Here is a 22,684-nt window from a genome sequence, read left to right as displayed (position 1 = left end):
TTTTGGTTTCATCTGACCAGAGCACCTTCTTCCACATGTTTAGTGTCTCCCAGGTGGCTTGTTGCAAACTTTAAACAACACTTTTTATGGATATCTTTGAGAAATGGCTTTCTTCTTCCCACTCTTCCATAAAGGCCAGATTTGTGCAGTGTATGACTGATTGTTGTCCTATGGACACTCTGTCCCACCTCAGCTGTAGATCTCTGCAGTTCATCCAGAGTGATCCTCGGCCTGTTGGCTGCATCTCTGATCAGTCTTCTCCTTGTTTGAGATGAAAGTTTAGAGGGACGGCCGGGTCTTGGTAGATTTGCAGTGGTATGATACTCCTTCCATTTCAATATGATCGCTTGCACAGTTCTCCTTGGGATGTTTAAAGTTTTGGAAATCATTTTGTATCCAAATCCGGCTTTAAACTTCTCCACAACAGTATCACGGACCTGCCTGTTGTGTTCCTTGGTCTTCATGATGCTCTCTGTGCTTCACACAGAACCCTGAGACTATCACAGAGCAGGTGCATTTACACAGACACTTGATTACACACAGGTGGATTATATTTATCACCATTAGGCATTTAGGAGAACATTGGATCATTCAGAGATCCACAATGAACTTCTGGAGTGAGTTTGCTGCACTGAAAGTAAAGGGGCTGAATAATATTACACGCCCCATTTTTTCAGTTTTTGAATTTCCACAAAAATTTTAAATAACCAATAAATTTCATTCAACTTCACAATTGTGTTTCACTTGTTGTTGATTCTTCACCAAAAATTTACATTTGGTATCTTTATGTTTGAAGCATGATATGAGGGAAAAGGTGGAAGAGTTCCAGGGAGCTGAATACTTTCGCACGGCACTGTATAGTGCTGGAAAAATGCTGATGAAAAGGAATCGCCCACTGCAAAAGGAGTATATAGCAACTTACCGGGCATGAGAATGGGGACAGTTCCTGGAAATCTTGTTGTGGGAGGATGGGGGCAGTGAAACATGTAGAGGGGGCCGTGGTGCTTCACAGAATGACCTTGAGGCTATGTGCACACATATTCTCGTCTACTGTGGATTTTTCAGCAGCAGATTTCAGCAGATTTGATAAATCCACAGTGGAAAACCGCTGCGGATTTATCGCGGATTTACCGCGGTTTTTCTGCGGTTTTCACTGCGGTTTTCCAACTTCGGATTTCTATTGGAGCAGTTGTAAAACCGCTGCGGAATCTGCAGAAAGAAGTGATTCAAGTGATTCAAGCTTGAGGAGGCTAATTTGCATATTCCAGGTGCCTTCTGGGAAAACCGAAGTCTCCCTAAGCTAGAAGATCGTTGGGTACAGCCGGGACCAGCTGCTTGGAAAGCATCACCAAACCGCGCGCCTTACACAGCAAGTCAGCAGGATCTAGGAGCAACATGGCAGATGTGACAACCTACATGGTGAGCTGCAGCATGTGCTACATGTTCACAGATCGACCAGAAGAAGAATCCAATTTCACCTGTCAGAAGTGTAGACTAGTGGCCCTTTTAGAAGAAAAGGTGCGGGGTCTGGAAGAAAGAATAGCAACTTTGAAACTCATCAAAGAGAATGAAGACTTTCTAGACAGAACAGAAGCATCTCTACTGGTCACAGAAGGTGCAAAAAGTGTCAGAGAACCTCCAAAAGCAGATGAGTGGAAGCATGTGACCAAAAGAAGCAAGAAGACCATGGAGAAATCACCAACCACACAACTGAAGAACCGATATCAAATCTTTGTAGAGGATGAAGATGGCACACCTAAGAATGAAGCAATACCAGCAAGCAAAAAAGAAAAGGGCACACAGCAACAAGTGACAGCAAAAAGTACAGCCAAGAAGCAACGAAGAGTGGTGCTGGTGGGAGACTCACTACTGAGAGGCACAGAAGCAGCCATCTGCAGACCGGACATAACTGCAAGAGAAGTATGCTGCCTTCCAGGTGCGATGATCAAGGATGTGACCGATAGGATACCAAAGCTCTTCAGCTCCAAGGACGTCCACCCATTTCTTCTGATACATGTTGGCACCAATGACACGGCAAGGAAGGACCTACCGTCATTCTGCAAGGACTTTGAAGAGTTGGGGAAGAAAGTAAAGGAACTGGATGCACAGGTAGTTTTTTCTTCTATCCTTCCAGTAGATGGGCATGGCACCAGGAGATGGAACAGGATCCTTGATGCAAACAACTGGCTAAGACGATGGTGCAGACAACAAGGATTCGGATTCCTGGACCACGGTGTGAATTACTGGTACGATGGACTCCTCGCCAGAGACGGACTACACCTCAACAAACCTGGGAAACACACATTCGCCAGAAGACTCGCTACACTCATCAGGAGGGCGTTAAACTAGAAGAAGAGGGGACGGGAAGAAAAACATTAGACTTGAACAAAGAAGACCCAGGAAAACATACTCAGATGGGAGGTAAGAACATTTCTAAAACAATCCACAGCGAGGAGATTGGAACAAAACAAAATCCTCTAAACTGCATGCTCGCAAACGCCAGAAGCCTGACAAACAAGATGGAAGAACTAGAAGCAGAAATATCTACAGGTAACTTTGACATAGTGGGAATAACCGAGACATGGTTAGATGAAAGCTATGACTGGGCAGTTAACTTACAGGGTTACAGCCTGTTTAGAAAGGATCATAAAAATCGGAGAGGAGGAGGGGTTTGTCTCTATGTAAAGTCTTGTCTAAAGTCCACTTTAAGGGAGGATATTAGCGAAGGAAATGAGGATGTCGAGTCCATATGGGTCGAAATTCATGGAGGGAAAAATGGTAACAAAATTCTCATTGGGGTCTGTTACAAACCCCCAAATATAACAGAAACCATGGAAAGTCTACTTCTAAAGCAGATAGATGAAGCTGCAACCCATAATGAGGTCCTGGTTATCGGGGACTTTAACTACCCGGATATTAACTGGGAAACAGAAACCTGTGAAACCCATAAAGGCAACAGGTTTCTGCCAATAACCAAGAAAAATTATCTTTCACAATTGGTGCAGAATCCAACCAGAGGAGCAGCACTTTTAGACCTAATACTATCTAATAGACCTGACAGAATAACAAATCTGCAGGTGGTTGGGCATCTAGGAAATAGCGACCACAATATTGTGCAGTTTCACCTGTCTTTCACTAGGGGGACTTGTCAGGGAGTCACAAAAACACTGAACTTTAGGAAGGCAAAGTTTGAACAGCTTAGAGATGCCCTTAATCTGGTAGACTGGGACAATATCCTCAGAAATGAGAATACAGATAATAAATGGGAAATGTTTAAGAACATCCTAAATAGGCAGTGTAAGCGGTTTATACCTTGTGGGAATAAAAGGACTAGAAATAGGAAAAACCCAATGTGGCTAAACAAAGAAGTAAGACAGGCAATTAACAGTAAAAAGAAAGCATTTGCACTACTAAAGCAGGATGGCACCATTGAAGCTCTAAAAAACTATAGGGAGAAAAATACTTTATCTAAAAAATTAATTAAAGCTGCCAAAAAGGAAACAGAGAAGCACATTGCTAAGGAGAGTAAAACTAATCCCAAACTGTTCTTCAACTATATCAATAGTAAAAGAATAAAAACTGAAAATGTAGGCCCCTTAAAAAATAGTGAGGAAAGAATGGTTGTAGATGACGAGGAAAAAGCTAACATATTAAACACCTTCTTCTCCACGGTATTCACGGTGGAAAATGAAATGCTAGTTGAAATCCCAAGAAACAATGAAAACCCTATATTAAGGGTCACCAATCTAACCCAAGAAGACGTGCGAAACCGGCTAAATAAGATTAAAATAGATAAATCTCCGGATCCGGATGGCATACACCCACGAGTGCTAAGGGAACTAAGTAATGTAATAGATAAACCATTATTTCTTATTTTTAGGGACTCTATAGCGACAGGATCTGTTCCGCAGGACTGGCGCATAGCAAATGTGGTGCCAATATTCAAAAAGGGCTCTAAAAGTGAACCTGGAAATTATAGGCCAGTAAGTCTAACCTCTATTGTTGGTAAAATATTTGAAGGGTTTCTGAGGGATGTTATTCTGGATTATCTCAATGAGAATAACTGTTTAACTCCATATCAGCATGGGTTTATGAGAAATCGCTCCTGTCAAACCAATCTAATCAGTTTTTATGAAGAGGTAAGCTATAGGCTGGACCACGGTGAGTCATTGGACGTGGTATATCTCGATTTTTCCAAAGCGTTTGATACCGTGCCGCACAAGAGGTTGGTACACAAAATGAGAATGCTTGGTCTGAGGGAAAATGTGTGTAAATGGGTTAGTAACTGGCTTAGTGATAGAAAGCAGAGGGTGGTTATAAATGGTATAGTCTCTAACTGGGTCGCTGTGACCAGTGGGGTACCGCAGGGGTCGGTATTGGGACCTGTTCTCTTCAACATATTCATTAATGATCTGGTAGAAGGTTTACACAGTAAAATATCGATATTTGCAGATGATACAAAACTATGTAAAGCAGTTAATACAAGAGAAGATAGTATTCTGCTACAGATGGATTTGGATAAGTTGGAAACTTGGGCTGAAAGGTGGCAGATGAGGTTTAACAATGATAAATGTAAGGTTATACACATGGGAAGAAGGAATCAATATCACCATTACACACTGAATGGGAAACCACTGGGTAAATCTGACAGGGAGAAGGACTTGGGGATCCTAGTTAATGATAAACTTACCTGGAGCAGCCAGTGCCAGGCAGCAGCTGCCAAGGCAAACAGGATCATGGGGTGCATTAAAAGAGGTCTGGATACATATGATGAGAGCATTATACTGCCTCTGTACAAATCCCTAGTTAGACCGCACATGGAGTACTGTGTCCAGTTTTGGGCACCGGTGCTCAGGAAGGATATAATGGAACTAGAGAGAGTACAAAGGAGGGTAACAAAATTAGTAAAGGGGATGGGAGAACTACAATACCCAGATAGATTAGCGAAATTAGGATTATTTAGTCTAGAAAAAAGACGACTGAGGGGCGATCTAATAACCATGTATAAGTATATAAGGGGACAATTCAAATATCTCGCTGAGGATCTGTTTATACCAAGGAAGGTGACGGGCACAAGGGGGCATTCTTTGCGTCTGGAGGAGAGAAGGTTTTTCCACCAACATAGAAGAGGATTCTTTACTGTTAGGGCAGTGAGAATCTGGAATTGCTTGCCTGAGGAGGTGGTGATGGCGAACTCAGTCGAGGGGTTCAAGAGAGGCCTGGATGTCTTCCTGGAGCAGAACAATATTGTATCATACAATTATTAGGTTCTGTAGAAGGACGTAGATCTGGGGATTTATTATGATGGAATATAGGCTGAACTGGATGGACAAATGTCTTTTTTCGGCCTTACTAACTAACATAGTAACATAGTAAGGCCGAAAAAAGACATTTGTCCATCCAGTTTAGCCTATATTCCATCATAATAAATCCCCAGATCTACGTCCTTCTACAGAACCTAATAATTGTATGATACAATATTGTTCTGCTCCAGGAAGACATCCAGGCCTCTCTTGAACCCCTCGACTGAGTTCGCCATCACCACCTCCTCAGGCAAGCAATTCCAGATTCTCACTGCCCTAACAGTAAAGAATCCTCTTCTATGTTGGTGGAAAAACCTTCTCTCCTCCAGACGCAAAGAATGCCCCCTTGTGCCCGTCACCTTCCTTGGTATAAACAGATCCTATAACTATAGTATCTATAGTATCTATAGTAACTATGTTACTATGTAATGTAAACCGCTGCGTTTCCGCGCGTTTTTTTCTGCAGCATGTGCACAGCGTTTTTTGTTTCCCATAGGTTTACATTGTACTGTAAGCTCATGGGAAACTGCTGCGGATCCGCAGCAAAATCCGCATCGTGTGCACATACCTTTAGTATTTCCCAAGCACAGCTCTGGGACTCTAATGGTGTCGATGCCTGGTGCTGCAGCTTAGCCCCATTAACCTGAATAAGAAAAAAAATACTGAACATACAGAGTAGTGCCAGGCAGCCAATGAGGGCCTCCATCAATCATCGAGTTGTGGGGTTGTACTCCTTCACTGGAGTACACGGGCGGGTAAGATGCACCACTCTAGGAATTGTGTCTCCTAATTGATTGCTCATTGCCAGTGGCATTTTTATAACGTATCACTCCCCAGGTGTAACATTTTAATTCTCGAGTTTTTACCTTTAGTGTAGCTTAAGGACTTGAAAAATGTTACACTTGTGACAAAATAAATGGTAAAAAGGCACTTGGGAATAAAGAAGACTGTAAAGAAGCATATTTGAAGGAAGCCTATGTTATTCCCATATAACTAATTAATTGTGAGGGAATCTGACTCCAGATATCCCCAGTGATTCTTACAATGAAGGGCCTGTACCCCCTGTAAAGTGGGTTTCCCGGTCACTGGGCTACGCATGGAGCTGCGACTGGTGAAGTTTTCTTATTCACATTTACATAGGCTGATGCACTCGTAAATTATTTGCATGGGGGTATTTTTATCCCCTCTAGTATCCAAACGCCAGTATATTTTTCTGTGCCTTGTTGTTCACTAGGTGTACACTCTTGTTACTTTAAAGGGAATCTGTCATCTGGTTTTATCACCTAATCTCAGAGCAGCATAATGTAGAGACAGAGACCCTGATTCCAGCAGTGTGTCACTTACTGGGCTTTTTGCTGTAGTTTTGATAAAATCGCAGCATGGCGATTATCACTAGAGAACTAGTAAACCTGCAGACAGGTCATCCTCCATATTCATGAATTATGTATAACCCCGCCACCATCACTGATTGGAAGCTTTGTGCCTATGCACAGGGTACACAGAGAGCTGACAAGCAGAGGTGTGCGCGGGGTTATACAGAGCTCAGCATTCAGAGAACTGCTAGATCTGCAGCAGGTAAAGCTAGGATTTAACCCCTTTCTGACCTCGGACGGGATAGTACGTCCGAGGTCAGATCCCCTGCTTTGATGCAGGGCTCCGGCGGTGAGCCCGCATCAAAGCTGGGACATGTCAGCTGTTTTGAACAGCTGACATGTGCCCGTAATAGGCGCGAGCAGTATCGCGATCTGCCCGTGCCTATTAACTAGTTAAATGCCGCTGTCAAACGCAGACAGCGGCATTTAACTACCGCTTCCGGCCGGGCGGCCGGATATAACGTCATCGCCGACCCCGTCACATGATCGGGGGTCGGCGATGTTTCAGAATTGTAACCATAGAGGTCCTTGAGACCTCTATGGTTACTGATCACCGGCAGCTGTGAGCGCCACCCTGTGGTCGGCGCTCACAGCACACCTGATATTCAGCTACATAGCAGCGAACAGCAGATCGCTGCTATGTAGCAGAGGCGATCGTGCTGTGCCTGCTTCTAGGCTATTGAAGCATGGCAAAAGTAAAAAAAATGTGAAAAAAATAAAAAAAATATAAAAGTTTAAATCACCCCCCTTTCGCCCCAATCAAAATAAATCAATAAAAAAAAAAATCAAATCTACGCATATTTGGTATCGCCGCGCTCAGAATCGCCCGATCTATCAACTAAAAAAAAGCATTAACCTGATCGCTAAACAGCGTAGCGAGAAAAAAATTTGAAACGCCAGAATTATGTTTTTTTGGTCGCCGCGACATTGCATTAAAATGCAATAACGGGCGATCAAAAGAACGTATCTGCACCAAAATGCTATCATTAAAAACGTCATCTCGGCACACAAAAAATAAGCCCTCAACCGACCCCAGATGATGAAAAATGGAAACGCTACGGGTATCGGAAAATGGCGCAATTTTTTTTTTTTTTTATAGCAAAGTTTGGAATTTTTTTTCACCACTTAGGTAAAAAATAACCTAGTCATGTTTGGTGTCTATGAACTCGTACTGACCTGGAGAATCATAATGGCAGGTCAGTATTAGCATTTAGTGAACCTAGCAAAAAAGCCAAACAAAAAACAAGTGTGGGATTGCACTTTTTTTTTGCAATTTCACCGCACTTGGAATTTTTTTCCCGTTTTCTAGTACACGACATGCTAAAACCAATGATGTCGTTCAAAAGTACAACTCGTCCCGCAAAAAATAAGCCCTCACATGGCCAAATTGACGGAAAAATAAAAAAGTTATGGCTCTGGGAAGGAGAGGAGTGAAAAACGAACACGGAAAAACGAAAAAATCCCAAGGTCATGAAGGGGTTAAACAAAACTACTGCAAGTAGCCTAGTAAGTGATACATCACTGGAATCAAGGTCCCCATCCCTACTTCATGATGCTCTCATATGAAGTAGCCTTTAATATTTAGCCCTTATTTAGGGTCCACTTTAACTCAATCCATGAAAGTAAATGCCCAATTTCTCTATTAGTTGACCATTTTTATCAGCATGTTGTGTCTACATGTTTATTGTGTCCCTAAATAATGTTTTGTGCGTTCACTATTTGTTTTCGGGTCATTTATTTCATGCTGGCCGTCAGTCATGATCGCTGTGTAATTTGTTCTCTCTCCTGTTATCTATATTGTGTTATTATGCCCGACCTTTGCTATCTATAGGATGTCTGTGTTCTGTCTGGCTTCATGTGCACAACAATTTCTCATCCAGCACATTCAGGTTTCTGTAGTGAGCATTTATATGTGTAGCATGGATTTGGAAAATGTATAAGACCTGCAGATGATGTAGCCATTCATATCACAAGGCAGAACGATATCCCGGAGGAATAATGTAGTGTGAAATCTAACATCAATTCTCTGGCTTTGTTGTGTTGACGGGTTGCACGTTCTTTCTAGTAAGTATTCCGGATGAGCTGTGTGTGCATAGGAATAACTCTATATCTGGCCAGTAGATGACTTGTATCCTGCATTTTAAGCAGTTTTTTTTTTTCAGACTCTGCTTCTACTTTGCAATCTACTGTGCTCCTCTCTTCCAATCCCCTCCACTCTCCTCTGAGTATAATGGGCAGTCAGACGGTGGTCCTCCACCATAGTCCTCTGGGCAAGTGACAGCAACTAAAGTCTCTGGAACTCGTCTTGAAAACCCGCAACCTGAGTCCGGTTATCTAAACCCTGTATAAGCCTTGTTATATGAGCAGTATTATTCGTGCACCATGTGTCCTGATTATTTAACCTCTATATTATTTGCATGCGGTTTGGTACTTTAATTATCGACCGTTATGGTAGTTTTTGACAGACTAATTTTGTGAAGGAAGGGTGATGACATGAAGAAAAGTTCTTGAGTCTTTGGAGGTTGTATAATAGAGGAGATGTCAGCAGTCTTTGATTGCGGAGGGAGGTTCTGCCATGAGAAAGGTTGCTTCATAATCCCTTTATGGTTATCTAAGTGTTTACAGGATGGTGAATTCCCAGGAACAGGCTGTGATGGACGAGGGGGTGAGAACATGAAAAAAAAATTCATACGTTATCCGTTAAGGGTGATCAGAGGCCGTACGGGGCAGGAAGATGTCAGAGACAGGGGTGATGACAAGTTCATACATCTTTCTGTTAGGTTGGGGAGATGTCAGTAATGGGCTGTAATTGGTGAGGGGGGTGATAATATGAAAACAAGTCCATCTGCTGATGCGACAGTAACAAGCTGTAATATTCACACCTTCCTTCCTGTTGTCACTTGCAGCTTCCCCAGATTCAGGAAGTAAAACAAGCGGTGACCGAAATCTTGCACCTTGAGTAATCAGAGATGTGGACTCTGATATGATGCCAGGACATGCGATGTAGCCCTTATATTGTACCTATAACAAGCCTTTATGCATGTGTGACAGGCGGGATGCCCCCTGACTCCTGTAGACATTTTGTTTTCTCCATGCTGCCACATCAGAGGGCATGAGGCCAGGAGTAAAGCTTCTACATGGAGACGATGATCGATCACTTGGTAAAGTAACTATGACACATGAATGCCATTTTACGTTCCGCACGATGCACATGGGGGAGCAGGACGCTCATATTTGCTATATGCTGTATCTACCATCCAGATCACATTGACAATCATGTACTCCCAGACCATAGTTAATGTTCGTCCACCATCTGCATCAATGTACTTGAACAAGCCCTTAGTACAGAATTAATTGGGCGGCAGGAAGGGTCTGTTGGCTTCCTCATCTGTCATATATTTAATTCTCCATAATTACTGAAGATGATTGTTCAGATAAGAGGGCACCTATGGGAAACATGACAGTGGCCGAGTGGGAAACCGTAGGAAGAATAATAGGGCAAGTGATATGTCAGTGCTTATAATGGAGCAGATCTGCATGACATCTAGATGATGTGCTCGCTTTTGCACTCTCTTCTCCGGCACGTTCTCGTCTGCTGCCCTTTGGGTTGTAGCGTTTTGTTTGCAGATTTGTCACACTGCGAGGACTCGTGGCGTCATTATGTTATTGCGCTGAAGCATAAGAGACTTGTCCAAGACACACGTGCTGTGCGGATGAAGATGGCTGGGCTTAGACACAGACTGAGCATCCCTGGTAGTAGGAGGATCCTGGTGTAAGGCGAATCCTTCATTTGCCTGTAAAGCACTTGCACTTGTTCTATAATCAATGTGTTATACTTATCAATTAGTGGTGTAGCTTTAGACATTGCACAAGTAGCATTACTACGGGCCCGGGGGGACTAAAGGAGAAATGGTGTAGGTAAGAATTGCATCCACTGTGATCACATCTCAATGCACTAGTGTATACTTCATGATATAGTGTTTATAAATATATTCTAACACACTGGAGTGTAGAGACAGCATCACACCCGGCCCCTCCGCCTGGGTGGACGCCAGTGATCGCAGTGCCACAAAAGAAGACTCCAGTATTACAGATGGGAGGGGACTGTGTTCTTCTAAAGGGATTGTCTACTACTATATTCATTTTACTAACGGGCCAATGGTGGTCTGTAATCGAAAAGGATGATACCTAATGGACCCTGACCATGCTCCAAACTGTGCCCATCAACTTCGCTGGTCTTCTCCCTTCTGAGGACAACAGAGGCCTATGATTGATTGCAACCTTGGTGTTTTGTCTGAGCTGGAAGAAAAGTTGTAGCTCTGCCTGTCCGTTTGCGCTCTGTGTCAGCTGATTAGCTGCAGCAGTCACGTAACATACATCACCAGAAAAAAAATGAGATCTGCAGGGGCCACAGGTAACAATGCAGAAGAATGATGATGATCCACCATGTTGAGTAAATGGATGCAGACATTTCTGCATCTCTTGTCAGTTTTTGCATTTTTCCCTACGTTTTTTTGACTGATATGAGTGAGGTCAATGGTGAAAAACTGTCAAAACCGCACAGAGAATTGACATGCTTTATCATAAAGTATACTGTGTCACAAAAAACAATCTGGGAATCACTGGGATTTGATGACGCATTCCAGAGTTATTACTACATAAAGTGACATTGGTCAGATTTCGTACATTTGGCCTGGTTATTAACCCCTTCCCAACATGTTCCGTACATATACTGCATTGCGGGAGCTGGCGTTCTCACAAAGAGCAGTATATGTAGCGCATTGACCGTGTGGCCTCACGCTGAGCGCTGCGGTGATCGGATGCAGGTGTCAGCTCTGTGTGAGAGCTAACACCCCGCAGCAATGCCCACGATCGGTGCTAGCACCGATCCCATGAGTTTAACCTCTCTGATGCCACTGTCAATAGTGACAGAGACATCGAGGAGCATCGCGCAGGGAGGGGGCTCACTGTGTGCTCCCATCAGTACAACACGATTCGAACGCCTTGTTATGATTGTCTCAATGGAGACCCCCGGCCGCAAGATGGCTGCAGGTCCTTCAGGGTCCTGTAGGGAAGGTGGCTTGTGACAGGGGTCAGAATTGTAAAAATTGGCGTGGTCATTAAGTACCAAATTGGCTCTGTCACTAAGCGATTCATTCCAGTGGAGCAACTGAAGGGTTAATAAACTTCTTGAATGTGGTGTTGATTAAATTGAGGGGTGCAGTTTTTAGAATGGTGTTAACTTTTTCTATTTTATGTCATACAGGCCCTCCAAAAATCACTTCAAAAGTCATGTGATCCCTAAAAAAATGGTAAAAATGAGAAATCGCCGGTCAACTTTTAACCCTTATAACTTCCTAACAAAAAAAAAAATGTTTAAAAAATTGTGCTGATGTAAAGCAGATGTGTGGGAAATTTTATTTATTAACTATTTTGTGTGCTATAACTCTGACTTAAGGGCATAATAATTAAAAGCTTGAAAATTTCAACATTTTTGCAAAATTTCCGATTTTTTTCCACAAATAAACGTAAGTCATTTCAAAGAAATGTTACCACTGTCAGTACAATAGGTCACAAAAAACAATCTCGGAATTGGTGAGATCCATGGAAGCGTTTCAGAGTTATGACCTCATAAAAGGGTCAGAATTGAAAAAAGTGGCCCGGTCAGGAAGGTGAAAACAGGCTTCGGGGTGAAAGGGTTAAACAAGCCAATAATTAGTGTTAGGTAATGAACTTTTATAGAAATGCTCGTGCCCGTCTCAACAGGTTGGGAATCATTCATCCTACAAGCAAAATACTCATTCATCAGGTGGTAGGATTTTTAAGCTTGTTTAACAATCCTCTCTATCGGCAGCACATTGTCCTGTGTCAACGGGATAATGTGCTGCCGATAACATGATATTCTATTCACACAGAGCAATCGTATTAAAAATCGTTCTGTAAAGATAGAATTTTTTGTTGGCTTGTCTAGCAGTCTTTTTACACGGGCGGATCCAGACAAGACGATTGACAGTTGCCTCTATGTGCTGCTTATCATTCTCTGTATGGATCCGTGTGTACAGAGCGACCCTCCTCTAGAATGTATTGATACAGTAAGTATAGTAACGGCCCATGTACTGCTGTGTGGGTCATATGGTCGAGAACCTCACAGCAAAAGATCAATACTTGATCGAGTAAAATTCACGTAGACAATTCACAGAAAAACCCCCAAATTACTAAAAAAAATACCTTTATTAACTTATTTGTTAAAAGCTAGTGCACACAAAACCATCACCATAGAAATTTGGCACTTGAATATAAAAAGACCTAGGGAGGTGCCCATCCCTGATCGCCTATCACTTATCAACGCCCCACCTGACAGCGGAGGTTGGCACCCTAGACCAGCGCAATGGCACCCCCGCTCACCGTCGACTGTCCCTTCTATCCTAACACTCCCTATGAGGGGAGGGATAGAAAAGTGTATATGTATAATACTAACAGATAGGGACCAAATAAGAGGTCTTACATCTTACACTGAAACCATATGTGGCCCTGATACTAATCTAATAGGGCAACTCTTTACCAAAGGAACTGTCAGCCAAGTACATCAGCAGCACAATTCTCTTTCTTCCTGATAATTTGCTACAATGTATCAGCAACATGTCTGTTATCAGTACATGACCGATAACTCTATAGACTGGACACACTGGGGAACTGAATCTGTTCAGATTTCAGCATCCGCAAGAGCTATAGTTTATGTTCACATGTTCGATGGTTATTTCAGAATAAAGCATTCCAGTACAGGATCCCTTCACTTGAATGGAAACGGAAATGTCCTAAAATATCATCTGTTGGATGATAATGCATCTGCTATTTGTTTTTCAGCTGGATAAAAAAAAAAAGTAACATACACAATTTTTTTTGTCCTTGACAAAAAACAAAAGTAAAACAGATAGGATCCGGATCCATTTTATTTTTAAAACTGAAGTCTTTAGGAAATGGATCATAATGGATTGTCACCTGTTACGTCATTCATAAACTGATCCTTCTTTTAAGTACTGAGCATGCCCACAACATTAGAAACCTCTCTAGCAAAAACAGGTCCGTTACAGTCGGAACAAAAATGGATGGAAAACGTAGAGAATATAGTAGCGCTTGTCAGGGCAATCATTCCTTCGTATGGGAGAGTCAGGGGAGATACAGTTGTGCTCAGAAGTTTACATACCCCGGCAGAATTTTTGCTTTCTTGGCCATTTTTCAGAGAATATGAATGATAACACCAAAACTTTTTCTCCACTCATGGCTAGTGGTTGGGTGAAGCCATTTATTGTCAAACTACTGTGGAGCTTCGAACAAAACGATCCCGTTCAGAACAGGCTCTATAATGAAGACGATACTACACCTCAATCAACTGATCAATGCTGGACTCCCTAACAATCTGCGATTGTCCGCCTATTCTAAAGCTGTCCATACACATTAGATAGGAGAAGGCCAAAATAATCCCCCCATACATACATGTAGTTTCAATAGCAGAGCCTTTGCCTGATTCCTCTGTCCTCCTCCAGACTCTCCTGGCCGCGACTTATCTCATTGCTTAAAACCCCTTAATGACAGCTAATATGTCTTTTTACTGACCTGCGATATAAGAGAATATCTCTCGGCTGTACACCGTAACTGACAACTTGCTGCATCAGCCATGATCAGTGTTGGCATCGTCCATATCTGTTTAACCCCTTAGATAATGCTGTCAATAATGACTATATCATATAAATGGTTAACAGAGTGTGGCTTCTCCCTCTTTATCCCCATTCACACCCTGAGATCATGATTAATGATGAGTGCGTATACTCGTTGCTCTGGGTTTTCCCGAGTATTTGTGACTGCTCGGAGATTTAGTTTTCGTCACCACAGCTGCATGATTTACAGCTGCTAGACAGGCTGAATACATGTGGGAATTCCCTAACAAACAGGCAACCCCCACATGTACTCGGGCTGGCTAGCAGCTGTAAATCATGCAGCTGTGGTGACAAAAACTAATTCTCCGAGCACTCATAAATACTCGGAGACCACCCGAGCGTGCTCTGCAAAACCCGAGCAATGAGTATACTTGCTTATCACTGAATTACTACATAAAGTGACAGTGGTCAGATTCTAAAAATGTGGCCCGGTCACTAAGGGATTAACCAAAGTGTCAGCTGTAGAAATTCAGTATCATCTGTTATGGAAGAGTCAGGAGGCCCCAATACATTAGCTGGTCAGCCCAAACCCACAGGTCCAGACGGCTTGTGTAATGTCTCTGGTGGTTTGTGTAGACCGAGTATTTTTTAATGAGTTTTGGAGTGAAAACGGAGGGGAAATTCAAAGTTTTCCAGGCTAAGAATCTGCTCCATGTTACATTGCTACTACTATAATCATTTTGTTTGATTGTAAGAGGTTGTCATGTTCTGACTTTTACCTATATGAGCTATCTTCCTAGACCTATAGAACATTGCAGCCAATAATTTCTGGATCATACCAGGATTTTGATTTTCTTTTTTTTTTTCATTCTTTTTGGCTGAAACTACAATACTGCGACACACAACGCACGGCCGAGATCACAATATGAGGCTGCTATTTTGCACCATAATGAAAGCGAATGGTTGCGTTACGACACGCAACCTTGTTTGGATATATAAGGACACTTGCCATAAATTTAGAAACTTTGTTTTTTTGCAGTTTTGTATGTTGTGCAATCTATATTATATGGCCACGAATTGTCGCAGCCTTGTAGCCACAGACTATAAATTTATTATAGATTTATTATTATATTTCTTTCTTTTTACTTTTTCCACATGTGAACACAAGCAGTGGGATGTTTGCTTGAATCCTTCATCACAAATTCCAGAGGGGATAATAACATTGCAGGCAACACTGATTATAGAGCAAATTCTACAAATTACAATGATGAACCCCATTAGGATGGGGCACCGCATCTTGGCCACTGTTATAATGGAAGGCAAGATGCCAGTGTGAACAGAGCCTTTCTCTTGTAGACCAATGGTTTCACATTTCTTCTCTTTCAACTCCCATTGCCTTTTTATGCTTTTGGTCACTTTGTGTTATTGCATCAAAACTGAGTAAAAATGCAGCACAGGTGCAAAAATAACATGTTCCGGATTTCTTCATATACAGTACCATACTCTGTTTTTGTTTTCTGGCTTGTAGAAAGAGCATGGGTTTCCATGTTGTTTTTTTTTGCAAGTTTCTTTTATGGCTTTTCCTTCATACACATGTGATTTTTTTTTTCTTATAGAGAAGAATTAAAAAAAGGCCCAGTGTAGAGCTGTATTTGAATAAAAGCACTAAGAATCTTAAAATTCACCCAAAATTCATTGCCTGATCCTTATTTTCTCCCGATATCACCTGTGGAGGGGGGAGAGTTTTGAGACCTCCATAAGCATTAGGTGACTGTCCAAACCCTCTGACTTTTATCTAATATGTATAACGTTAGCAATGAATTATTGATTATTGATGAGTGAACAAGTGTTTGTCCTCGGCGCGATCGTAAAATGTGTTTGAGTCCCTGCGCCTACATGTCTCATGGCTGTAGAATAATCATAATAATCTTTATTTTTATATAGCGCTAATATTTTCCGCAGCGCTTTACATTTTCCACACATTATCATCGCTGTCCCTGATGGGGCTCACAATCTAAATTCCCTATCAGTATGTCTTTGGAATGTGGGAGGAAACCAGAGTACCCGGAGGAAACCCACACAAACACGGAGAGAACATACAAGCTCTTTGCAGATGTCGTCCTTGGTGGGGTTTGAACCCAGGACTCCAGCGCTGCAAGGCTGCTGTGCTAACCACTGAGCCACCGTGCTGCCCGGTAGAATAGTCGCAAGACACGCAGGCCCGGAGACTGGAGCATATGTGAGGACGCCGAAGTACTCAGCATCCGATAACACCTTACCCCAGCAATGATCGATACCATTAACAAGTATAGGGGGCTGCATTTCTTTAGATGTTTTTCTGGGTTGTTATATGATTATTTTACTCTTTTGATGCGTTCCCACTTACAATGAGACTTCCATACAGATTTTACACAGAGTAAATTGACCCGCTCTGTGGACTTGTCAATTCACATTGAGGTCCACAGTGGAAATGCCAAGTGGGAAGACGCCCTTGTGTGAATCACGCCGTCTGTACGGAAGTTTACAGCTTTGCACAGTATAATATATGTGCAGTATTTGGGCATAGGACAGCATACATCATTCAGTATACCACATCTTTTATCTCCAGTCCCATTTGAGCTGTTTCATAAACTGGAGGCAGAATAAAGTCTGCGGTTCTTGTGGATTGATTTCCGTCCCCATAGTATTAATCTCGCCGTCCAGGTAGTGGAGGAGCTCATCTGTATTCATGTGAGCGTGCAGGATGCGGGACCTGAGTCTTGCAGCCGCTTCATCCTCTTTGCCCCAGTGACGTCACTCATCCCCGAGTCCTTACCAAGCAGGATGCCCAGTGCAGCTCCTGTACCCGCCACCACTAACCGCTCAGATGTCACACATCACCTCCTTAAATGAAAAGGGTCATATGAGGTAAAGGGGGAGGCAGTCTGCGTCAGCACCTCGCCTGGGGCAGACGTCCACACTGCGAGGGCAATCCTTCAATCTGATCCTTGATCTTTGCATGTCCTACAGTCATGCTTTAAGACTTTCTGCAATGCCATTTGTAGTGACGGGGCTGATCTCTGCTCCTGGAGGGGTCACTGTCTGACAAGGTACCAGACGGGCATCCTTGCTAGAGACGCATCTATGCGAGGCTCAGTCTTACTTTTCTCACCAAGGGGTTAATTCCAGTGCAGCAGCCAGCTGTCACAATGGTGGTAGCTTTACAGTAGGGATCAATAGAGGTTGGGATTATTTTTGTTATTAATGCCCCCTCCTCCACTACTGAGATGATGCAGTTTTCCTGACACCGGGGAAATTTGCAGCGAATGACGCTGAGCTACACGTTGCTAGCATTCCTGGCAGTCACATGATCATGTGGGATCCTTACAGCATGCAACATTTAATAAGACTAGAAATGGGGGTTTGATGCAAGGCTCTCTGCTGGGACTCCATATATGTGCCTTTGGCTGGCTGGGACTAAAAGCAGAACCCCCAAAAAATCTGTCTTCATGATGCCACCTGATTCTTGGCTGAGTGTTGTTGGATTTTGGAAGAGGACCCTGGTGGATCCATAGCCGCAGAGTTTATTAAGGGATTGTTGTTGAGTTTTTGTGGGTAGTTTCCGTCTGGCACACAGCTGACATGATCGTACGCTCCCGGAGCCATTTGTACATAGGAAGGATCAGCATGCCGGCTCCCTACCTCTGTCTGCCGCAAGCTCTCCTCCCCTCACAGCTCCTGCATTCTGCCATGTAGTAGGGCTCCTGCTGTGTAGCTGGGGTGTTTTTTTTTTTTTTTTTTTTTATTTCTTTTCTTTTTTTCTTAATGTTTTTGCCTACTGTCTCCTTGATTTTTGATGCCATGCTTGGCACCTACAATGCCATCTGATTAATTTGTTTTGACAATGATGATGATGAACATGTATTCTCGAAGAGCAACTGCAGCCGTGATGATGAGAGGCTGTAATAATGGTCGTTATGCTCGAAATTCTCCCCACAGTGACTGCATTATCGAAGAGAAGACCGTGGTTCTCCAGAAAAAGGATAATGAAGGCTTCGGATTCGTACTCAGAGGGGCAAAAGGTAAGAGGCATCCATGCCAGTGTCAGGTAACGTGTCTGTGTGTGTTTTTCGTCGTGCCTGAAATTTAACGAGAATTATTCTTGGTGCTCCCAGTTGCTAGACAACACCGTTCTCCCCCTGCTTCTCCATTCGGCACACTCGTACCTCATGCTTACATACATGAACATGCTCCGCGGTCGTCCTCTACCTTCATACAGCGCTGGGTAAACATGCAAAACTTTTGCAAGCCTCAATTAACCATCCAGGATCAGCGCCTGCTTCCGAGAGGAGGGGGTGCAGCAAGTGTTTCTGGCTCTGCTCGCATGCAAAGGGTTAACACAAGCAGTCGCCGCATCTTGTATGATATAGGAATAATGCGTGCCCTGGTATTTCCACCATGCTTCCTGCACAATATCTCAGATAGCGGCTGTATCAAGGGTAAAAGGCATCTTACACCGCTCCGACACCGTCCACGATGGACTGTAATAAGTTGCATGAGTTTCCTGGCAAGTTGTCCCTCCCCTTCCTAATTTTTGGAAGGACCCAAGCTCATTTCATCCCCATTGATCACCTTTATAGCCCTCCGATAGGGCTATAAAGCCTTCATCTTCACCGTGTGCATTAGCATATTGCGTCTATTTAAAGGCTCGCCTTCCATTCTAGTATCCCCGTAGTGCTGCTGACTGCCGTCACACCGGATCCTCCCCCAGCCTGACAAGACATGAGGATTAGTGACTATAGATGCTCTACGCCCTGCACATGACAGTATGCAAACACATGACGATATGCAAATACGGTGGAGGAAGAGTGTAAATTCGGAAACACCAAAGTTGGGGGGTTCAGCATGGTTTTTTTTATATATAATAACTTTGCATTTGATGATAATTGTGTTGACAGGTGTACAAGTCCCTGCTGCGACTTTATGGTTTTAATTATGCAAAGTAATGGTAACTAGCAGTAATGAGGGTCATGTATGAGGGCAGGTGCTGGGGGGCTATGCACAGGTGCAATGGGGGTGGGGTGCTCCTCTGACCCATTGGTTGTATTTAGAGCTCTGTTCTTTATTTAGGTGGGCTAAGAAATACCCCAGCAAACACGGTCAGGAACAATACAGTTCATTTAGCAACAGCCACATATTTCCTCTCCATATCACTCATTTATTCCAGCGATGTTCAGTGCAGCAGCTGCATCCTGACTCATTGCATCATCCCCCTGTATGAAATAATGCTCGGTGCTTTACATTATAGGCAGTATGTGCGCAGAATAAAAAGCATACAGTGTGCGGGTTTGGTTTTTTTTTTTGCAATGGATGTGTCCAAGCTATGGCTGCTGTCAACCATGTAAGGAGCAATCCAATTTCTGTGTGGTTGTCCAGAGTAAAAAATAGTATTTAGATTAAAAAGCGTTAAGTTCCACAGGATGTATGAGGACACGAGCCGACGGTCACTGTGCACCCAGGCTTAGGCCTCCGTCACACGTCCGTATAAACACGTATGTGAAACGCCAGCACCAGTGTCCTCAGTGTCTTCTATCAATGTGATATCTGTGTGTCCGTTTTTACCATCATTGTCATCGGGGGTTTTCTAGTACAGATAAAGAAAGAAGTGAATGACCAAGAAGCTTCTCATATACTTTGCAATGTTTAGGCACAGCCGGCACTTGGACGGACACTGATGCTATCAACGGCGTCACGTGTTTTTCACGGACCCAAAAACTTGTATTGGCTCTTGTCCTTTGTGCCGTCGGAAATAAATGGACATGTGCGTATCACCGTGGATTATAATTGGTATGTGCAGTGTCCGCGAAAAAAAACGGTTATCACATGTACTGGAAACACAGATGTGTGAAGGAGGCCTAATGTGCAGAGAACCTGGTCATGGAAGAGCAGAAGGAACTCCGCTTATCTCTGCTTCCAGAAAGATTAGTTATGTACTGAGAAATCGGAGAAGAGTCACATAAATATATACCAGCAGATAGGACGGTATATACTCCCCGCGTGCACGCACCGCATGTGAACGTATCATCCCACGGTTCCAGGGTGAACATTGTATCATTTTGCACAGGTTTTGCACATATTCTGGATGCATTGATTGATCTATGTATATTTCCCCCCCAGCGGATACTCCTATTGAGGAATTTAACCCTACACCTGCCTTCCCTGCGCTGCAGTACCTTGAATCTGTGGATGAGGATGGAGTGGCTTGGCAAGCCGGCCTGAGGACAGGGGACTTCCTGATAGAGGTAGGACACATTCTTATCCAGCACTTTATATGGCGCCAGGTTGTCCTATAACCCGCCGGGCATATTATGAGTAACCATACAAGGGGCACTGGGCCCGTTCTGGTAATCAGCGGTCAGATTCTGTGTATTTTCAGGTTTTCAGGTCTTTACATGTATCTGGATTACTTTTGTGGTGTTTCTTTATTTGCTGTAGGATATTAGATTATTTGATGAGCTTTTACATTACTCTTTGTGGTGCTGGGAATTTTATTGATAATGTATAACCGCGTTATTGAGAGTATGAAGATGTATTGAGTCAAACTGGATTTATGGTCGTCTGGGTTTATAGGGGATATTCAATGTATTAAATTTGTTTGTGTTTTTTTGCCGTCATTACACTATGATACTGCTGCATTGGGGCTGGCAGGTGCTGAGTGACATGGGCATCATAGTGCTGTGAATATACATTATTGACCCGGGTAGAAAACAAACCTAGCCGTGCCATTACTGCAGCACCTTCTGAAACACTCTGTGCTGCTGGGAAAGCTCCTCACTCATCGCCTCGCTGTATCCATCAGATTCCTGTCCTCAGCGTCTAATCCGTGGACGGTCACTGCTTCCTACAAGTCAGCACCTGTCTACACACCACTGTGTGACTACTCACGTAACTATTTTCCAATCTTAATTTTTATTAAATGTCACCTTAAGGTACAAACCTGCCAACATTAACATAACCAAAGAAAGCAACCGGTCACTGCCTGCTACATAATCGGTACACTCTTCATCTGTAACACTTTGTGCTGCTGCATTTTCAAGCCTTCCTACATGCAGCTCTAGCCTCACGGACAACCATAAGTGAACAGGTCACTGCCTCCTACATAATCGGTACACTCTTCATCTGTGCTGCTTGGAAACCATGCATGTTTCAGCCCTTCCTACAAGCAGCTCTAGCCTCACTGACAACCATAAGTGAACAGGTCACTGCCTCCTACATAATCGGTACACTCTTCATCTGTGCTGCTTGGAAACCATGCATGTTTCAGCCCTTCCTACAAGCAGCTCTAGCCTCACTGACAACCATAAGTGAACAGGTCACTGCCTCCTACATAATCATTACACTCTTCATCTGTGCTGCTGCATGTTTCAGCCCTTCCTACATGCAGCTCTAGCCTCACTGACATCCAGAAGTGAACAGGTCACTGCCTCCTACATAATCAGTACACTCTTGTCCAGTAAAACATTTACTATCCTGCAGTTGGTAGGTCCTGCAACTTTCTTCTTGCCTGATGGGACATCACCTGAATCTCTAACCTCACAGGCATAATCATGAGTAAGCAGGTGACTGCCCCTGACAAGCTCAACACACTCCTCCGCTGCTTCTACCATTTCTGCCATCATCTGATTAAAGATTTTTCTGTTTTTACCAACTTCAGTGCAAATAAATCTGGAAATGTCGGGAATGAAATATGATATATACTAGCTGACCAATGCCTTACCCACTACAATCAGTGCTGCACAAGTCCCATTTTCTCTGGACTTCTAGAGACTTTGAGGACTTTTGGGTCTTTTCCCTGTGTCTTCAAAGCAGCTTCATTTGACTAATCTATTAAATAATTAATGAACAGTTTTCTCCATGATGTGCTCTCAGGCCGTTTCCATTAATTAGGTGAATTGCGTGTTTCATTGAGTGAAGTGTACACAGGCCCGCGTTACATCCATCGGGATATTTTGTCACATTCTGCAAAAAAAAATATCTGAAGCTTGATATTACATTTTTTGTGGCTGACAGCGTTGTTTACCCACAGCCGGATCTGTGGTTAGTGATCGTCTGATCAGGGAGGCCAATAAAAATGGTTTTCTGCCTGCTTGTCAGAAGTGGAGCGGAGCCTCTGTAGCACATAGCAGTATAGCTGCAATGGATGTGAGGCTGGAGTCACAGGGCCGTATCATACAGTGCATGCTCTGAGTGAAATACCCAGACTGATCGCATGTCTTCTGACCCAGCAACCTCATAAAAGCGTAGGAGGCTGTTTGTTCAGACCATGAGACTGTGGTCATGTACGATATTGCACCTGAGCATGGACCATATACGG

At 43.3% G+C, this 22,684-nt stretch overlaps 1 protein-coding gene across 12 annotated transcripts in view; it reads left to right on the top strand.

The window, feature by feature from the left end:
* The window catches only part of SHANK2 (SH3 and multiple ankyrin repeat domains 2), a 528,042-nt gene that overhangs the window by 368,098 nt on the left and 137,260 nt on the right, over window positions 1-22,684 (top strand). For all 12 annotated transcript variants that reach the window (XM_069738610.1, XM_069738617.1, XM_069738616.1 and 9 more), the window contains 2 exons: window positions 18,310-18,392; window positions 20,488-20,612. In XM_069738610.1, coding sequence (XP_069594711.1) covers window positions 18,310-18,392; window positions 20,488-20,612 — 208 coding nt within the window. The remainder of the gene's footprint in view (window positions 1-18,309; window positions 18,393-20,487; window positions 20,613-22,684) is intronic.

The sequence above is a fragment of the Ranitomeya imitator genome, chromosome 9 (assembly GCF_032444005.1).
Source record: "Ranitomeya imitator isolate aRanImi1 chromosome 9, aRanImi1.pri, whole genome shotgun sequence".
Classification (NCBI taxonomy): domain Eukaryota; kingdom Metazoa; phylum Chordata; class Amphibia; order Anura; family Dendrobatidae; genus Ranitomeya; species Ranitomeya imitator.
This window is presented reverse-complemented; position numbering and strand designations above follow the sequence as displayed.